The sequence below is a fragment of the Osmia bicornis genome, unplaced genomic scaffold (genome assembly GCF_907164935.1).
Source record: "Osmia bicornis bicornis unplaced genomic scaffold, iOsmBic2.1, whole genome shotgun sequence".
NCBI lineage: Eukaryota > Metazoa > Arthropoda > Insecta > Hymenoptera > Megachilidae > Osmia > Osmia bicornis.
In genome coordinates this window covers 784,592-804,629 of record NW_025791458.1, presented here as the reverse complement: position 1 = coordinate 804,629, position 20,038 = coordinate 784,592, and the positions used below count along the sequence as shown (strand labels likewise).

General features: G+C 38.2%; 1 protein-coding gene across 1 annotated transcript in view; it reads left to right on the top strand.

Moving 5' to 3' along the window:
* Nucleotides 1–20,038, top strand: part of LOC114881042 (trace amine-associated receptor 1) — a 349,388-nt gene that overhangs the window by 101,964 nt on the left and 227,386 nt on the right. Inside the window, exon 2 of the mRNA XM_046289948.1 lies at nucleotides 12,967–13,547. Coding sequence (XP_046145904.1) covers nucleotides 13,215–13,547 — 333 coding nt within the window. The 5' untranslated portion in view covers nucleotides 12,967–13,214. The remainder of the gene's footprint in view (nucleotides 1–12,966; nucleotides 13,548–20,038) is intronic.

Sequence of the window (20,038 nt, the reverse complement as noted above, 5' to 3'; positions counted from 1 at the left end):
CCCGACTTTGAAAAAATCAATTTTTTCCAATTGCATTGTATTCTCCTTCGTTTGTACCCGTTTGTACCACTTTCCTTTTCGTTTGTACCCTAAGGGGTGAAAATAGCCTAGCACCCCACTTTAACATTTTTTATTTCTTTCAACGCCAATTAAAAAAGAAACGTTTGTACCCGTTTGCACCACCTTCAGTTTCGTTTGTACCCCAAGAGGTTCGCTTGTACCGACTTTTGAAAAAAACCCCAAGTAGTCACTTTGTCATTTTTGAAGATTTTTCAAATCATTTTACGGGGGCTGTTTCCTAATCGTTCGTACCTGAAGGGGTTCGTTTGTATGTATAGTTATATGTATAAGAAAAAGTTGTTCAAAATGTTGATTTCCACAACATATTTAAAAATCATCGAAGCCGGAGTTGCCGTCCATAATCTAAATAATTACCGAGAAAAACATTACTGTTTCCCACAAAGAATTATTTTCGCGACTCAACAGCACATACAATGGAACTGTTACGAGCCGGAGGGGGCGGCTGCGTAGCCGGGGCTTGTGAATAACATCGTACTCGTACTCTAAGAGTCTTAATTTCCATTTTACTAGCCGTGAAGTGGGGTCTTTAACTGAATGTAACCAAACCAGCGGTCGATGATCCGTGACAAGTGTAAATCTTCGTCCGAAGACATATGGTCGGAAATACTGTACTGCGTATACCATGGCTAGACACTCCTTTTCCGTTGCTGAATAATTTCTTTCGGCTGGATTCAAACTTCGAGAAGCGTATGCAATTGGTAAGTCTCGTCCAATTTCCCCTTGGCTTAAAACTGCCGCAATCGCATGATCCGAAGCATCCGTCGTGATAACAAATGGTCGTTCAAAATCTGGATATTGTAATATTGGTTGTGTACAGAGTTCTTTACACAATAGTTCAAAACTCCCTTGTTGTTCTTCAGTCCATTGGAAAGGGGTTCCTTTTCCCAACAGCTGAACTAGTGGTTTTGCCTTTAGAGAGTAATCCTTGATGAATCGGCGATAGTATCCCGTCAGTCCCAGAAACTGTTGCACATTCTTCTGTGTTTTTGGAATCGGAAAGTTTTTTACGGCGTGAAGTTTCCTAGGATCTGGTTTAACCCCGTCAGCAGACAAAATGTGTCCCAGATAGGCAACCTCTTTGCGTAGGAATTCGCATTTATTAGTCTGTAGAGTAAGTCCATATTCCCTGAGGCGATCGAATAGTTTTTTAACTTTAATTTCGTGTTCACGCAGCGATGAAGAAAAAACAATCATATCATCTATGAACACAAGTACGTTTTCCAGGCCTGATGTTACCCGGTTCATGACGCGTTGGAATGTCGGTGGTGCGTTCTTCAAACCAAAAGGCATACGCACAAACTCGAAATGTCCATGTGGGGTTGTAAACGCGGTCTTCTGTCTGTCCTTTGGGTTCATTTCAATCTGATGAAATCCATTTGCCAAATCAAATATTGAGAAGTATTTTGCTCCGCCTACCTTGTCTAGTATTTCTGGAATATTAGGTAATGGAAACTTGTCGCCTGTTGTTTTTTCGTTTAATGCACGAAAGTCGATTACCATTCGCCAACGTTTGTTACCATCGGCGTCCGGTTTCTTCGGTACAATCCATAAAGGAGAATTGTATGGTGAGGTGGATGGTCTAATAATACCCTGCGATAGCAGAGCTCCAACCTGTCGTTGTATCTCCTCCTGATGTACTGGTGGGTACCGATACTGTCTAGTATTAATCGGAATGTCGTCTGTTGTGTAAATAGAGTGATGAAAATTTGGAACCTTGCCCAGGTTATCTCCAGGTAGGAAAAATCTATCAGAAAATTCCCTGACAATTTTGAACACATGTTGTCGTTCTTCAGAGTTTAGATGATCGGTCCTTAAAAGATCTTGGATACGTGTAGTTCTGTCTTCCTTTGTTTCCTTTGCTAGATACGAAGGAATAGGATCGTCATCTGATGAGTCAAAAATCTCATACGGATGTATGCGTTGTGGTTCAATGTCGATTTCGATTTCGTCTTCTCCGGTGTTTGTGGCTAGGACATAGCAAATTCCATCATGATTGCAGACTGCTGCTTCTCCAATGTAGACCTGTTCAGGAGTCTTGATTCGTGCTAGGTACCCTTCCATAACCTCCGGATTTGCGACTGGAACTGCAATTTGGAGAGCTGTGCGTCCTGGTAATCTATGTTTAATCGGCAATACTGGATGCAGTTCCATCTCCTCAGCGTTACTGAAGAATATAGGTTTAATAGGTTGGTTACGAGTTACCAAGGTTTTATGGTAATAGGAAATTTCAGCCCCTTCCTGTAATAAAAAAGGGCTTCCTATGAGTCCATCAGCGGAAATAGGCAAGTCCTCTACTACGTAAAATTCCGTAGCAGATCCATTAATTTGCAAACTGGTAGTTCCCAAGGTTCGGATCGTAGATGATGCGAGCCCAGCGATTTTAAGACCTTCCTTCGATGTGATTCCGGCCTTTTCTCCTAGAGCATGAAGAACTACCAGATTTACAGAAGCTCCTCCATCAATTAGAAATTCTCCCGTTCCTTTTTCCAGTTCTGGAACCTTGATCCTGATGCGTGGGGTTGGTGCTTCCTTGATTCGTCTTCCTGTTTCTGGTCTGCAAATCGGACCATTTTCCGGCGATCTTCGTTGCGTACGCTCACCGCCTCGCCGTTTGGGTGAGCGTTGTTGGAGTTTAAAGGTTTCCTCAAAGGTGAGAAATTCCCTCGTGACTCCCTTCGATACTGGAATCGGGGTCTTTCGCGGCGAGGTGATTTTTCACAATCCTTCCAACCGTGTCCGACCGTACTGCAGTTTGCGCAATAAAAGTCGTAAACATCGTGTTTGGTGTTGAACGGCTCGTCATATTTTGGCGCCTCCGGTGAGTGGTTTGGAGAGCGTGAATAATCATGCTTACGTAAAGTCAACGCCGTTGCACGTGAAGCTCGTTCTTCGAACTCCGGTTCGGAACCAGATGTGCTGCGATCCCTTGGTCTTTGCCGATAGGGTGACGGTGACTGAGGGTACACACGCCTGTGTTCCTTCTCTCGAGGACGTCTCCAGCTGAGAAAATCCTCTTCTCTACGACGACTAGGTGATGCCTTCTCCTGAATCTGTCGTCGGTTCTTGAGGCGACGTTCAATTTGTAACACAGCTTCGTACGCCTCTTCTAAAGTTTTAATCTTTTTGTCCAGAGCGGCGATTCTCCAGGCCACACGCTCCGGTAAACCCTCAAGGAAATTCTCCAAGATGTCCATTTCCATCTCCTTGATGAGCTGATCCACGTTGGTCGTGTACCTCTCGCGGATCGCGATACGAGATCCATGGGCAAGTTTGCTGGCTCTGTCGATGTACTTCCTTAGTGATTCGTCCTCACGGATTTTAAGGCGCGAAACCTCAGCTTGGAAATACGCCAAGTTCTTCCCAGGAGCGTATCGTTTTTTTCAAATGTTGTAACAATTGAGTTACATTGTTGAATTGTTTATCTTGGATACTAATCCGCGCCGGACCGGTGAGTTTAGTCAACACGATACTCAGATACTCTGTTTCCGACGTATCTGGTATTAACGCGAGCCCGTTTTCTACACTCTGAGCGAAAACCGACAAAGCTGGATTCTCGCCATCGAAAGTGGGTATCGGCGCGGTAGCGAATTGAATACAATTACGCTGTGTTAACAAGGCCATAGAATTAGCCATTGTTAAGGTAAGATTCGCGACTTCGTCAGCCGAAAGCCTGGTTTCTGGCATTTTAACGCGAAAATCCTATAGAACAATTATAATACAAGTCCAGTTGTATCCACGGTATCCTTACGGATATTTATTCAGTGGATCCCACCGCTGTCACCAGTTTTGTTACGAGCCGGAGGGGGCGGCTGCGTAGCCGGGGCTTAATTTAGGTATATGGTAATTGTTAATGGCTTGACCAGTGTTGTTATTAACACTGGGAGCCTAAGGAAGTAGACGTGGAGACGAACCTACGTATGGCTAACGTAGGGAGCTCCAGGAGGTTGGCTATGGTGGACGAACCTACGTATGGCTAACGTAGGGAGCCACAGGAAAGGTGTAGAGTGGAGGACGAACCTACGTATGGCTAACGTAGGGAGCCTCAGGAGAGTGATATGCGGACGAACCTACGTATGGCTAACGTAGGGAGCCGCAGGAAGCGTTAGTATTAGGTCTCGTAACTTGATTGATGTACCTCGAGCGGTAAAGGTACACCTTAGTGGGTTTCTGGACAGTAAATATAATTGTACAATAGTATGTAAATTAAACTAGTATGAGTTTATTCTCTATTCCGGACCTTACAATTGTTGTGTGTAATTGTCGCGGTATTCAATGAATTGAACTCTAGGTTGCACGTTTGAAATGAGTTGAATAAATAAAGTTTAGTTTCGATTCCGCGAAGCAAGAATCTAATCCTTCTCGGTTTTCACGAACACGAGCAAACGGGGGCGGATTACAACGATTATAATAATGCTTAACAGCCGACAACGTACTGTATAGTTACTGTGAGTGCTTGAAAGGGACTTGAATACCCGATCTCGCAGAGTTTCCTCGTTGCAGAGATTATCCGAAAAAGAACGTACTGACTCTACGTGACCCGTAGGACCGCGCCCTTGCTTTGCGTTGGTCTCGAATTTTCTAGAAGACGGTTGGTGTCGGGTGCACACATCCGATTCCATATAAGGAAATTTCTTGAGAAGGGTTTGTAACACCATATAAGGAAATTTCCAAGACGGATACGTAACAGAACATATCGAAGTGTAACACGCCTATTTTGATGAAACTTTGGGGAAATATATTTTTTTATCTGCCATCGTCCATGTTATGGGGGTGAAAACAGGTTTGCGTTCTTTTCTGTTACTCAGCACATAAGAGATCTCAATCATCCCAAATAATTCTTTTCTTTTAACGAGCCACTATAGAGTTTCCGACCAACGCATAGACGATGAAATACTGTAGGTCGTAGATTTGAAGTTAGTAATACTAGTTACGCAATATTTATAGTCTTTATGCCATTAATATAAAAAATATACAAAACTGGTGCTTTTTTCAAAAGCCGGTACAAACTAACCCCTTGGGGTACAAACGAAACTGAAGGTGGTACAGACGGGTACAAACGTTTCTTTTTTAATTGGCGTTGAAAGAAATAAGAAATGTTAAAGTGGGGTGCTAGGCTATTTTCACCCCTTAGGGTACAAACGAAAAGGAAAGTGGTACAAACGGGTACAAACGAAGGAGAATACAATGCAATTGGAAAAAATTGATTTTTTCAAAGTTGGGTGCCAGGTTCAGTTAGGTGGTGGTTATATAGTTTGTCTGACTTCTGCTGTTTATTTGTCTTTTACAAGCAAGATTTCGAAAGGGTTCCATAATGAACAAACTATTTGCTAATGATTTAAGGGCACAGACTCCTTGTGCCATGACCTGTATGCGTGCACTCACACAATCACCGGAAAGCATGCACGTATACACCATGCGCGAGAGAGACATTCAATTTCGTAGAATCAATTTTTCGTCTTGATAATTGCATAAATAAAATTTTCGCGAGTACAGCACACACGGGTAGACTTCGGTACAGGTCGGTCTGGTCCGCTTGAACGCTAATAAACACCATACGTTGAGAAGAATCGTATTTTCGAAATTGTAAGATTGAGACAGACGCTGTTGTAAGCAAACAACATGGCTGCCGAATGCTGCGTTCGGCTGCATTTTAGCAAATATTGGACGATTTAATGGTTTTTTCACCGATAGCACACCAGACCGACCTTCCTTGAACTAGCACAATATCACTGAAATTCGATTTTTCACAATTTATCACTTCTGGAAGACGTAAAATCGATTCTACGATTTGCACGCATCAGACGTAAAATAGACATAAGAATAGTTCAATGATTCTCCGTCAGAGGCATTTATGGTATATTTGACCATGTTATCATCAAGATCGATAAAAACACAAATCAGTCGATAAATGTAAATTCTAATTTGACCCCACCAACGGCTACGCGAATATAGCCACAAGTAAGGCATAGTTGCCGCAACGTATTAATCGTAAGACTACTGTCACGCTGTTGCCACATCATTGGATACACAGTTCGTGTGACTGAAAATAAAATAAATTATAAATACTTCGTACAATTTATTTTATTTATAAACGGTTTCATCTGAATGCCTTTACCATTAAAACCTTTTCTTTTTAGAATTCTTCAGCAGGTTTCTGTACCTGCTTGCTTATTAAAACATTTTTCAACGAATGCTGTAGAGTTTCGACCACTTCTTATTGGTTCCTTTCTTAGTTCTCTAACAACTGCTCTTTCCTCTCGAACAACTAACTTTCTCGAAGTTTCTTTTTCTTGTATTATATATTAATTGCAGATGCAATGTTTCTCTTCATCTGGCAGGGAAGAACTTGGCCGTGCATAACCAGAATCATACACTTTGCTAATGTTTTCAGTAACTTCAATAACAATTACTCCTTTGTTATATTTATATAGCACGCAGTGATTTATACGCATACTGTTAACGTTCATTATTTCAGAAAAAAGCCATCGTTCACTTATTTTTCAGTTCTGTAACTGAATATTACAAAAGGCAGCGAGTAGATTTAACAAAACCAAACGCAGACTTTTGAAACGGTCCAACAGCGTGAATTAATTCAACGTTCATTCAGCTTTTATTGTTAGCACAACAGTGTGTACAATTAATAAAGGACAATGGACGCAGCACCATTCTTAAAAATGGTGATTATTGAGATTAGGTTACACCTCACCGATTTTGATGAAATTTAAATATGTTGTAAAATTAGACATTTTGAACAACTTTTTCCTATACATATAACCGCCGCTCGGCCTTAGTTTTTGAGATATTTTCGAAAAACTGTTGAAACTAACACATTGAATTCTGGCCATCCGTGTGTGTCGGTGACAACGTAAGCATTAGTATGAGATCGCCGCTTTTCTACTGTTTTTGCAGCCAGCAGCACGGCGACCAATGACCAATATATACCTTGTGTACTTCTGCATTCATGATTTCAATGTATCGTAGCTATGATGGCACCTAGGAATTTAATATAGCCTAACCTAACCCAATCTACTCTTCCTAATCAGTGAATTAAGTTAGGTTAGGGTAAAGTGATATTCTGGTCGTCTAACGGCGACCAGACACACGTCCTGACGATGAGATTCAAAATGTGTTAGTTTCAACAGTTTTTCGAAAATATCTCGAAAGCTAAGGCCGAGCGGCGGTTATATGTATAGGAAAAAGTTGTTCAAAATGTCTAATTTTACAACATATTTAAATTTCATCAAAATCGGTGAGGTGTAACCTAATCTCAATAATTACCATTAAGAATTCTAAATCATTAAAAATAAATTAAAAGTAGCTGTAGCAAACTAATCAATTATTGAAAATCATTAAATCAGCAGTCCTATCATTAAAAAATCAATTTGAATTGAAAAAGTAACAACTTTATTAGTTAGTTGTCACATGTGAAAAATAATCCCAAATATTCTGTGACAATTTGATCTACACCGTTAAATAATTTAAATTATCCACTCATTTATTACGAAGTTCGAAAAATGTAGAAAGATCATCAGAATAAGTTAGATAAAATTCTAAACTATCGCATTTTAAAGACATTATAGTCGATACTAAGAAATCAATATACTTACCTAATCGAAAAGATGTTGCAAAATTTTACTTTAAGTGTATCATAATTAACAATGGCCCGTCGTGTCTTGATACTGATCTACAGCGAACTGAGCAATCGCGAGGGTGTTTGCGATTTGCGTGGTCAGCAAGGTCAGAATAAACACGCCTCCATAACGTTCACAATTGTCTTTAATCACACTAGAAATATTTACAAAAGTCACAGAGATATATACAGAAAACACACGAGAATATACATATACAGAGAAATATTAATCACTAAATTATTGCGAGGACGAGAAACACTAATAAAAACTTAGACTAATAATGCGCGTGCTAAATACTTCAGCTTCGCGTGAATCGCACAAATGCGTACTTGCACAAATCGGTGAGGACAGCGGATCCACGTGTTCACGCGTCGCGAGATCGAACAAGAAGGAAGAAAACCGGTAAATGACGTCGAGCGTGCCTGTTCCTGCGATGGGAGGGGGCGATTAGAACAACGCGTGTCTCAGAGCAGGGCCGGCGTGACCTTTTGCGGGACCAGAATACAATATGTATATTAGTTTCGACAGTTTCTCGAAAATATCTCGAAAACTAAGGCCGAGCGGCCGTTATATGTATAGGAAAAAGTTGTTCAAAATATTGATTTCTACAATATATTTAAAAATCATCGAAATCGGAGGTGCCATCCGTAATCTAAATAATTACCCATTTCTATGTTATTGCTTACTTTATCGAAATTTTAACATTTGGGGCGAAATTAATTTAATAATAATGAATTCAAATTCTCAACTAGTTATATGTATTGGATTTCATTTGTATCAGCGCCATTCGTTTTTTCTGCGACGCAATTTCAGTTAGGGTTGTTTTTAAGCTAAAAAAGGGAACATAATTGAAAACAAATACTTACCAGAAATCAAACGTTTTCAAAATGTATAACAGCAGGTAAGAGATTAAAAATCATTTTTAACAAAAACTACAACCAACTTCGAAATGCACTAAAAAGTATGAAATAATTTCTACTTCATTTATACAAATACCCAACAGCTATTAATAAAACCTATATACTCGTTAAATAGTATACTAAATACATTTCAACCTTTTCGGAGGCGGCGCAAAATTAAAAACTTTTCTTCTACTAGGAAGATTCTAGTTCAGGCGTCGGCAACCTATCAAATCATTATTGATAGCATCGTATATTCGGATATTTTTAATTTTGCGCCGCCTCCGAAAAGGTGGAAATGTATTTAGTATACTATTTAACGAGTAAATAGGTTCTATTAATAGCTGTTGGGTATTTGTATAAATGAAGTAGAAATTATTTCATACTTTTTAGTGCATTTCGAAGTCGGTTGTATTTTTTGTTAAAACTTATTTTATTTCACACTTTTTAGTGGAACGAGCAGTATTTGTAGGATGCCGTAAGGTGGTTTATCGTTCTTCTTGGTTAATTGCAATAACGATAGTTTTTAACGATAACAAGTTCTATACAAGTTATAACAATAGTTATTAACAATAACAAATTGCATAAATTTTTGCAAGTGAGATATCACGGAAATATCTCCTATTAGATGCGAAAGGTTTCATCGCAATCGGTACATCCCTTGCAGGGTATACATGTGCAGATATAAGAAACAGTAGAGAATCGGCGACTGCATGCTGACTCATACACCGGTAGAGACACGTAGGCATACGTAGAATTCAATGTAGTAGTAACAATAGTTTTTCACGAATATTTCGGAAACTAAAACTTTCCGTTAATTATGCATAATGAAAAAGTTGTTCAGAACCATGTCCCCGACAACATATTAAAAGGTCATTGAAATCGTCCCATCTTGACATTAAAAACTTCCTGTATTTTGCAATAACAATGAAAAAATGAAAAATTTTTTTTCAATGGGACTAATCGGAAGACACACCCTACAAGATGCAAAAGGTTTCGTTCCGATTGGTCCATCTATCTCGGAGTAATTGGTGAACACACACAAAAAAAACAAAAAACATACATACATACTAATCGAATTGAATAACCTCCTCCTTTTCGAAGTCGGTTAAAAAATGTATCATATATGACACGGTTTATACCACAATATTACTTTCAAAAAAATGTTCGTCGTCTTAAATTCACCGGGATGTAACGATCAGAGTCCTCGCCACGCGTCGAGAGATTGAGTAAGGGGGCAACCTCATGTAAATGGTCTGTTTTTCAAGAATTTTTTGTGGAAAATGTAACGCGCCGATTGATTTAAAATTTTAAGTGTCATTTATTTATGTTATAATGTAAACAGAAATATTTTTTATAAATTTTGATTCTTAATAACGATGGTGCAATGGCGGCTTGAAAATGACATCTTGTAAATGCACAGTGCACAAAAATGATCTGGAACAAAAAAATCAAAATGGAATAGCTACTTTATGGAAAAACGCTCAGCATGACATTTTTCTTTTATTAAAATTTTCAAAATTGCGAAAATGGCAAAGTTTTGAAAAAAAAACGGAGTTTCGGTTATGAAAAATTCTTAATAACAGTATTTTAAATAAAAAAAAAAAAATTGGAGCATGTCATGCTGAGGCCAATTGTTTATAGAATATATATGCCAAGTTTCATAAAGATCGAATAATTAGTTTTTGAGCTACGTTGCACGGCGTGCGAAATTTTGCGTTTCGAGAAAAACGCGTTTAAAACTAGAGTAACAGATAAATCGCCCAAAACAACCGTTCACTTGTTTTTGAAAATAACATACAGGAACATCTCTGATCAGTTTCTAACTTTTTTTATCGCATTCCCGAGGAAATCGATTTCAGCGAAAAAAAAAGTGCGAAAAAATTTCATTGTACATGAGGCTGCCCCCGTAATGCCCAACGTCGAAGACGGTAACAATGGGATAGCCTGATGAGTCTGTTTAAAACGTATGAAACGCGATTCAAGATTCATGTCAGTGTGCAGCAAGATTTGTCATTGATTAGTGGATTATGTGATTGCATTTTCCACACACTCCCGAATATTCAATCTACTACACAGGGGCTCCTGCAAAATGTCTGATGAGTTTTCGTAGACCGCGGGGCTTATCAAAACGCGGGGCCGGGTTCAATAAAAGAGGTGACAATATGTCCACGCGTTGCCATGGGTTATTAGTACATTTCTATTGTTTAGTTTCTTTGTTATAATAATTGTGACAACCAACCCGTGTAGCAAACATAAGCGGTCTTCTCTATAGTGTGTAATTAATAACATGCATTGATAACTTTATTTCATTTTGATTAATATATACAATAAACAATCTATGGACGCATATATGCGTTCATAGCTGGTACCGACAGCTTTCACGTATCGTTAGGTGAGAAAACCTCAAGCAATTCCCACGCGCAGACCGCCTATTCAGCGCCTGATAAATTCCTGGTTAATTTGTTACGGGGAAAACGTAACAATGGTTGGTGACCGGCTGTCAAATGATGTCCATAGATACTCGTTCGTGTGAAAGTAAATGAAAAGACATGTTCATTTTCAAGGTTGACAATATTCTGCTTTATTGAAGGTTACAGATCGGTATTTATGTCCTCGGTTGCTTGTTGGTTAAACTTTTTGGGGTACAAAGTTGCGGTGTGTCACCAATGTACAAACATTGTTTAGTTCACTGTAAGTTACTCTAAGAGAAGCACTGTCGAAAATTTCGTTTATATTGTTTATAACATTCATTATTGCTAGAAGGATAAAATAAATTGAAAGAAATCTGTACGAAAATTGATAGTGAAGTGGTATAAGGATGGCAAATCGCACAGTGAAATTGCAAAACTTGTAAGCAGGAGTTAAATATTTACTTCACTGCTTCACTTCACCCATTAACCGAATTCAGGGTTTCATTACCCTTTGTACTCTTCGTCCACGACATAGGAGAGAGGCAACGGAGGATCTTCGCCCACTCTTAATGTCTAGCTTAATCCCCACCCATAGGTTCTGGAGGCTATGCCATTGCTTTGAAGTCATCATCTCCGCATCGCTCTGATCCAGTCAGACTTGATCGATTCATTTGTTTTCTTCGTCCAGCGATTCGACCAATTACGAAAATACTTATTTGGGGAATTGGGGATATCGGGTACTTTGCAGAGATAGAAAGAATATTAGCGGAAGGAATGCGGATACGATTGGTTGTCATCGGTGCTATTGGCCGATGCGGTCACATACTAATCGCATCGCCTGACAAAGAAGGAAAATGAGACTTCGTGACAAAGTGAGATGATACGATGTCAGCGTTGCGATGAACTTTAAACGCGAGGATCAAACGTGGTGACAGGGCGGAGCGTGCAAAGTGCTCCCTTTGCCCCTGTGCCGTCCTGCTAATATTCTTTCCATCTCTGCACAGTAGTGGAGCATAGATCCCTACAAGATTTAGTCAGGCCATCTTGTCGCGGGCGAATGGTACTTGCTCGTACTCGGACGCTTGGGCTTGTAACGGTTAGATAAATATCTCTAACAACAGCGTTAGTCACCTCAAACGAAGTAGCCTTCGTAGCCTCAAATATTTTCTACATGTACCAATAATAGTTCTATGTAGTGACTGAATCATCTTCGATACCTTATATGAGACAGCGAGCCCTTTGAACTTTTAAACCCCGAACCTTCCAACTGAATGTGTATAAGCAGGCCATAAGATTTGTCGTGACAGTAAAGACCGTCGAACCTATGTCGTTTTATTTTAATTCTTTCCTTTTCGTTATAGATGTTTAGATGACGCTGCACGTCTCTGCGGACAATTTTTTTATCCGACTTCGAAAAGGAGGAGGATACTCAATTCGATCAGTATATATATTTTTTTTTTCCTGGCTTTGTTCACCGATTACTCCAAGAGGGATGGACCAATTGGAACGAAACCTTTTGCATCTTGTAGGATATGTCTTCCGGTTGGTCCCGTTATAAAAACATTTGGCATTTTTTTATTCCGAACGGTTTTTATTGCAAAAAAACGGGAAGTTTCTAATCTCAACATAGAATGACTTCAATGATCCTTTAATATATTGTCGGGGGCATGATTCTGAACATCTTTTTCATTATGCATAATTAACGGAAACCTTTAGTTTTCGAGATATACGTGAAAAACTATTGTTATTTTTTCTGCCTTTGTTCGCCGATTATTCCGAGACGGATGGACCAATTGGAACGAAACCTTTTGCGTCTTCTAAAGTATGTCTCCCGATTGGTCCCGTTCAAAAACATTCTATATTTTTTCATACTTTTTTCACACATATGCCCATACTATATTTATCGCCCTACAATGTATATTTTATTTTTCTGTGTTGCAGGTACCGCGACCTAAAGAATCGTGCCTTGACATCATGCACCAATTGAAGATAGTTTTTTAGTGACCAGCAACGTAAAAATCTTTGAACGAACAATTTATAAGTTTAAATGAGTACGAAGGTGCGTCCTATCTAAGGCATCCGATAACCGAGAATATAAAACGAACCGTTCGATTTGCAACAATGAAAGTCCACGCGGCTATTTTACATTGTCGACAATCGCGCTCAGTGGGGCTGACCGTACGGCAGAGATGAAATCTCGCCGAGACTTACGTGTATCAGCTCAGCCTCGTGCGAGACACGAACGTCTCGTTTGGGGTAGGAGATCAGATACGTGTTTTAATACCAGGCACGCAAATCAAGAAGAAATGGAGCATAAACAGACGATTCTGCTTCCACCGGCGTTAAGCAACAGTAGTTGTTGGCAAAGAGACACGTCCGAAGCCATTTGGACAGTTCCAGGACCAGCGGAATTACTACGCGCTGCTCTAATTCTTCTACTCAGCCTTGGTATCCTTTGCGCGAACCTATTAGTAATATGCGTCATCAACAGCAAACGATACAGCAAATACATTCACGCACAGGTTAGTAAATTATTTTTATAAATTAAATTGCTGTAATATTTTTTGGTTCTTATTATTGTAAGACGGTATACTCCACAAATTTGAGGCGATGACGAGGGTGTGTGAATGAATACATCTATATTTAATTAATGAATATTTATTACCGCAAGGATGTATAAGTTTGTACTAGGCAGAAATGAGAAGTTGACGAGCGGGACGGCACAGAGGTAAAGGGAGCACTTTGCACGCTCCGCCCTGTCCCCACGTTTGATCCTCGCGTAATCCACACCATTCGTACGCGACCAGCACCAGCTACTGCACCCGACAGAATGCCTTCCGTGGTGCAACCCTTCACTTGGTTGGTAAAAACCAGCCGGCCTGACCGATGCCTCCACAGATTTTTAAATGAATAAATAATTATTTCATAAAATGCAAAAGTAAATGAGATAACTCCTCGTTTCATGCTCTTTCGAATAAACATAATCTGGGCGAGCAACTATCCACTTTTGACCATTCCCTTGTCAGACAGTTCCTTTTCTACGATTTGGCGAATGTATCTGCGTTTAACCGGCGAACCGATCACGTTGTCACGTAGAAAGTTCACAGGATTTTAAGAAATAAATGAATAGTACTTTTAAGAGTTTGGCACTTTATTTTACAGTATGATTCCGACTAACTGCCTGCTTATGTCCGATGAGGTCTTTTTATAATGTAGTTGGTGGTGGAGAAGGGGCTGATGATTGACAGGGTGGGGTGTCCGTGAGAAGTCGTAATATGATATTTAGGTGTCCGGTCGTGAAGAGTTCGATTGTTCGAGTATCGATCGTTTAGGCGGGTGGTCGTAACACGATGTTTGTCCGATCGTGGGAAGAATTCGATTAACGTACGTTCAGGTGGCTGGTCGTAACAACGTGTACGTGTAGTGAGATACTTAGCAGATGCAATATAGATATGTGTTAATAAATAAAATATTAAAAATCATGTTTAATATATAAATATGCAGGTGGCAATGTTATGTTTTGGGGATGTAGGTATATATGTTGCAAAATTGGGTTATTTAAAATTTATCAGCGGAATTACGAATCAGAATGTTCACCTTAACATTATGCAAGAGAATTTAGATTATAACGCGATGCAAATACATCAAAATTAATGTGACGTTTGACCTAGTACGGAAAAATTGCGACGGAATCAATAAGAACCACACAAAATTTGAAACTAGTAAGTCGATATCTCCTCTTTCAGCAAGAACTTTGAATTTTCTAGAATACAATAAAAGAAGGTAAAATAGTAAACTTGTGCAAGTATCTGAAAATTAGTCCAGTACAATAATTTGTTCGAGTACCCGTCATTTTGGGATCCGAATATCAATTCGGAACTCCAGCTCGACTCGAGACTGAAAACTCAGTTATACATCCGATTATACAGGATGACATATGAAAACACTTTCAAACTTAAAAATTTAAGATAAATCTGAAAAATCATGTTTCGAATGCAGTGTCGGTTCCCGAATTGAATTTCCACTCTCCGATCGAGTTATAGTGCCGAGGCGAATTCGAGTACCAAATTGATATTCGAGGCCCGTGTTACATTTTCGTCTTTGAAAATTTCCTTATTTGGAGTTGGATGCGTACTATTCAGTGTCGCTAAGTTGCCGAGCATCGACAAACTGAACGACAGAGGGGCAAGGGGACTGTGTCGTCGGCTCCACCTAATCCCCTCCAAGAACCTGTAACACGGTATGTATGTATAGGAAAGAACAGTAGGCTCACTCCGTGTCGGCACCTTTGATCTAATGACTAATAGATCGCCATATTGCTGGTTGTGCGCGGGCTCTAATTTGAAAGAGATTTCGTAATAGAATACCATAAAAAGACTATTAAATATCTTACATTTAATTAAAATACACATTTTATTGAAATCTCTGTACAATACAATTATTATATATAACAATTATTCAATTAATAAAGTCCTAATAAATTATATACAAATGTATAATGTATACAGCATATCTTAGAAATGAATAAACAATCCATAAAGTGGTAATATTTTGATAAAACAATGATGATAATAAATGTACAAGAAACGTTGGATAAATATCATTTGACAGATATAAAATATAGGGTGTCCCAGAACACCTGTTACATACATCCAATTTAGTCAGTTTTCTGCAATTTTTGAGACCATCGCGAAGCAAGGGCGCAGTGCCTTGGATCCGCGTAACCGACGTCTTCACCACTCTTTTTACTCTACTTTTTGGGTATGAAAGGGTGGCGGTGACGGCGCCTCCGGTCTAGTTAGAGACTAGAAAGGGTTCAGTATCCGTCAGTACGGTTTGTTTACGGAAAATCTCTGCAAGATCAGGTATTCAAGTCCCCTTTGAGCTTCACTTAACCGTAAAGTACATTGTTTGCCGTTAGGCATTATTTTACCGTTGCAGTCCGGCCCCCTTTGCTCGCTTTTGTTAAAACCGAGAAGGATTAGATTCTTGCTTCCTGGAATCGAAACTTGTTAAAGTAATACTGAATTTCGCGCTTTAGAATTTAGTAGTATTCGTTATGCACCGAGATGCGGCGCTTCAAACTTTCCCCTTTCCCTTTTGTTTTTTTTGTGAGGCGCGACGGTTAGTTAAGATTTCATATGCACGAATAAAGCTCTTTTTGTTTTTCTTTAAAGTAAACTCTGTGTTACCAAATAAAAGTCAACACTTTAAACTCAATTCACTTTTCTTATGACAAAGTTGTAAATCTAGTTCCGGCACAAGAGAATAAGGTACCGCTATCCATTATTAAGGTCTCCCTAAGCTTCCAATATTTTTCTAATTTTTTTTAATCGGCTCTTGCATTCTCTATATTTCGTATGAAAGACCATGCTGTTTTATATACTATATTAAAAAATTGTCAAGACTAAAGTTGATCAGTTTGACAGAATTTTGAGTTTGGTGAAAAATATTCGATAGGCCTGATTGGATGTCGTGTTACCTAATAAGGCCTACTCTTAAAAATAAGATTTTTTTTTTAAATAGGCAATATCATAGTTTCAAAGAAAATTTAATTCTGGTTTATTTAATCAAAAACGCAACATGGACACCAGATATTTGCTCTGTCTTTTTTGATCAAATCCATACATTCTTCAGGAATATAATGTTCACAAGCACAACATTCTCTCATGTCTTTTTCACTGCGTCCTCATTACAAATTTCACAATACTCTTCTGTAAAAAGTAGTTTTTAGTTACCCAGATATAACCGAAAGGCTTTGTTGAGTCCCAGACCTTACTGACTACTGATACGGTACATCTAGAACATTTATAATTTATGTATTGTTGTGTAATTGTAATAACCTGTTCAGAGAAACCACTAAAGTGTACTTTTACCGCTCGAGGTTCACCGATGATTCAAGTTACAAGGCCTATTACTAACATTTCCTGTGGCTTCGTGCGTTAGCCATACGTAGGTTCGTCTCTGTGTCTATTTCCTAAGGCACCCAGTGTTACCAAACAACTCTGGTCAAGCCAACTAACAAACTCCATAACCTGAAAAAATCCCTTCAGCTCGTAAGGCCTGAAATTACGGGTACCCGAACAAGTATATGTGCTGTCCCACTCGACCCCGCCGGAGGCTCGGGTGCACTAATTTTCGGGTACGTGTTGACCTCTATAAAGTAGCTTAAAAGTGTTTATGACTGTTGTTACAGTCTTTAGTACTGAAAATATGCTGAAGATAGTGCTTTTTATATCTGAAGATAAAATAAATTTTTTTATACTGAGTTTTACGTTGTTGAACCAACACACAGTGTTGGTCCAAATACAGTATTTCGGTAGGATATCATATGAATGCTTATTCAGAAGTTTTCAGGGTCAGAAAAGTCAGAAAGCTCTAAATAAGATTTTGGATACGCATCCATTATCATTTTCATAATCATGTAGTTTAATTTTAAAATGGAAAGAAGATTGGACGAAAGAGAAAAGACCCGAAGTGCGAGGCGCGGTCGGAAATATGTAGGAGAAGGGAAAAGAGGAAGCATGATGGAGAAGCTAAGCAAAACTGCGAAAGAATTGATAATTATATCTCTTATTTAAGTTTTTATGAATCAACAGTGCCGGTTATAGCAATATTGGCTCCCTGGGCAAGATGATCGTGGCTCAAAATTTTTAAGAAAAAAAGACAAGGTAATAATATGAAACGATGAATCTGTAGTAAGATTGTAAAAATTGTTAAACTATATAGCAGCTTTACTAATCTAAACGGATATAAATGAATAAACGCATACGAGAATTCCAAGAACTTTCCTTTAGCTTTTCCCAGAGCTAACGACGTGGACGTAGAAAGTTTTGTAGCTCCTTTTTTTTCTTTCTATTTCTTGTATTTTTTTGTATTTTTGTATTTTTTATATTTGTTTGTATTTTTTTTATTTTTTTCATTTTTTCCGGACTGCGGCGCCCTCTACAGATCTAGCGCCCTGGACGATTGCCCGACGCCGGCACTGAGGATCAATATATAATTATGAGTTAATACTTTAGTTTTTGGTTCATATCTTGAGCAATACATATGTTACGGTTGTAACGAGCCACTATTTATAGGGACCCGAGAAATTGTCTTTCGGTCAGTTGAAATGAAAACGAAATTCAGACTACCATCTTAAGTTGAGGTCTTCTAATTTATTTCGTCGACGAACGCAGTTTACACAAGTTTTAATCTGGATAACGAGGTGGTAACCTTATGGTTTATATGAAACAGAAATAATTTGATACACCAAATAGAAATATTATACGAGAAAATAACGGATGATTGCTCACGAATGGAGGAACTGCGATTGCTCCTTCTTGTAAAACAAGGTAGTTTAGTCCGATGGTGACTTATCTTTTGTAGGAAATGCGCAGCGATCGGTATAGGCCCTTCCGGTCGTAGATCGTCCTCGGTTAGATTACTTTTTTCTCGATCGTTGGTTAGATTACTTATTGATCGATCCTTGGTTAGATTAATATCCGCGTTTTTTGGTAAATATAAATAAGAAATTGTAATAATTATATTTACCGGTAATTATTAACAATTACTCGTATGTCCTGGTATTATTAGAATTAATAGTATTACTTTCCACTATTTATGAAGAGATTTATACTACATTTCTTACCTTGGTTATAAATTATTTCTTTATTTTTGTACAGAAAGAAATTTTGACACAATAATTTTTATTGGCAAAACTATACCACAGAAAATGGCATATTTTTTTATAAATTACTACAAAACAAAGTTGTCTTAGTTAAAAACAAAGTTAAACCGAATAGTACACCTAATCCGTAATAATAGCAACTGGCCGGTTTCGAGCTACTTGCTTATTTCGGCATAAAGTGTATTTTTCCACTCCTTTCCTTGCATTCACCGAAAATAGTTGTGAATTATTAATAATTACCGATTTATGTGATAAATTCTTACAAATTAATCACTTTGACTTTTTTATTTGGTTAGTATTAATAACGGTCGGTTATTATTAATATAAATTGATTAATTACTTGAACCGTGGTACATAAAAATTTAAAGTTATTAAATTTGAAAACAAGGAGTGAAAATCCATTGTACCCCTACCACGGAATACGACGGGATACCGAAAATGGGGGAAGATGGTTCCTTGAAATATTTCCACGATAGATGCAAATATGAATTTCTTCCGAATCATTTTCATCATCTCCTGCACACGGGTTGTAGGATCAACGTCCACAAAGTTGGCATGCAACCCAATCTTCGATGGATTGTAAATAGAATTCATTTGTAATCTTTAAGTTCTGTGGATTTCTCTACTGGTTTTGTTTTTTTCTTTTTAGACTTTCTAGTTCCCTTTTGTTAGAACTAAAAGTGAGAATCACAGTTTTTGCATGTCAAAAATTCTTTCCTTTCTTCGTTCGTTGAACTGTCGGCATAGGCAAAATATCTTTGAACAAAGCATCTTCAAAACTACAGTGGGTGATCATATTATTATGAACAGTTCGAAATTACCACTTATTTGGAAAGTGTGATCAGGAATGGAATTGAAAATACACTTAAAGTGGTATCCCATTTTATTGCAAAACTTACTGTTATATTTTTATTATTATGATATTGCTATATTTTACAACTTTTATGATTTAAAACACATATAATGTTAAGATTTGGTCACGCCGTCCTTGGCATCTATAATTAGGGGAAAGGCGGGTAGCCCCGGACATTTTTATATCTCTATTGTTACGTCATATAGAAATACAAATGACATATGACAACATGGCTTCTGTGCTTAAAAAACAATTGCAAACCAGTAATTGTATGCACGCCAAGCAAATTAGGTCATTATATAAGTTTTAGTTTCGTTGAAGGTGAGTTTACAAACGCCATCAAATTTCATTGACGCTTATTACCTATTAAAGGTAAGTACCGTTGCATGTTTTACTGATTCTAGTATTAATAATTTCATACATTTTAAGATTCTGAAACATTTAGTTAAATTCCTTTCATATTGTATAAATAAATGACTAAAATGTTG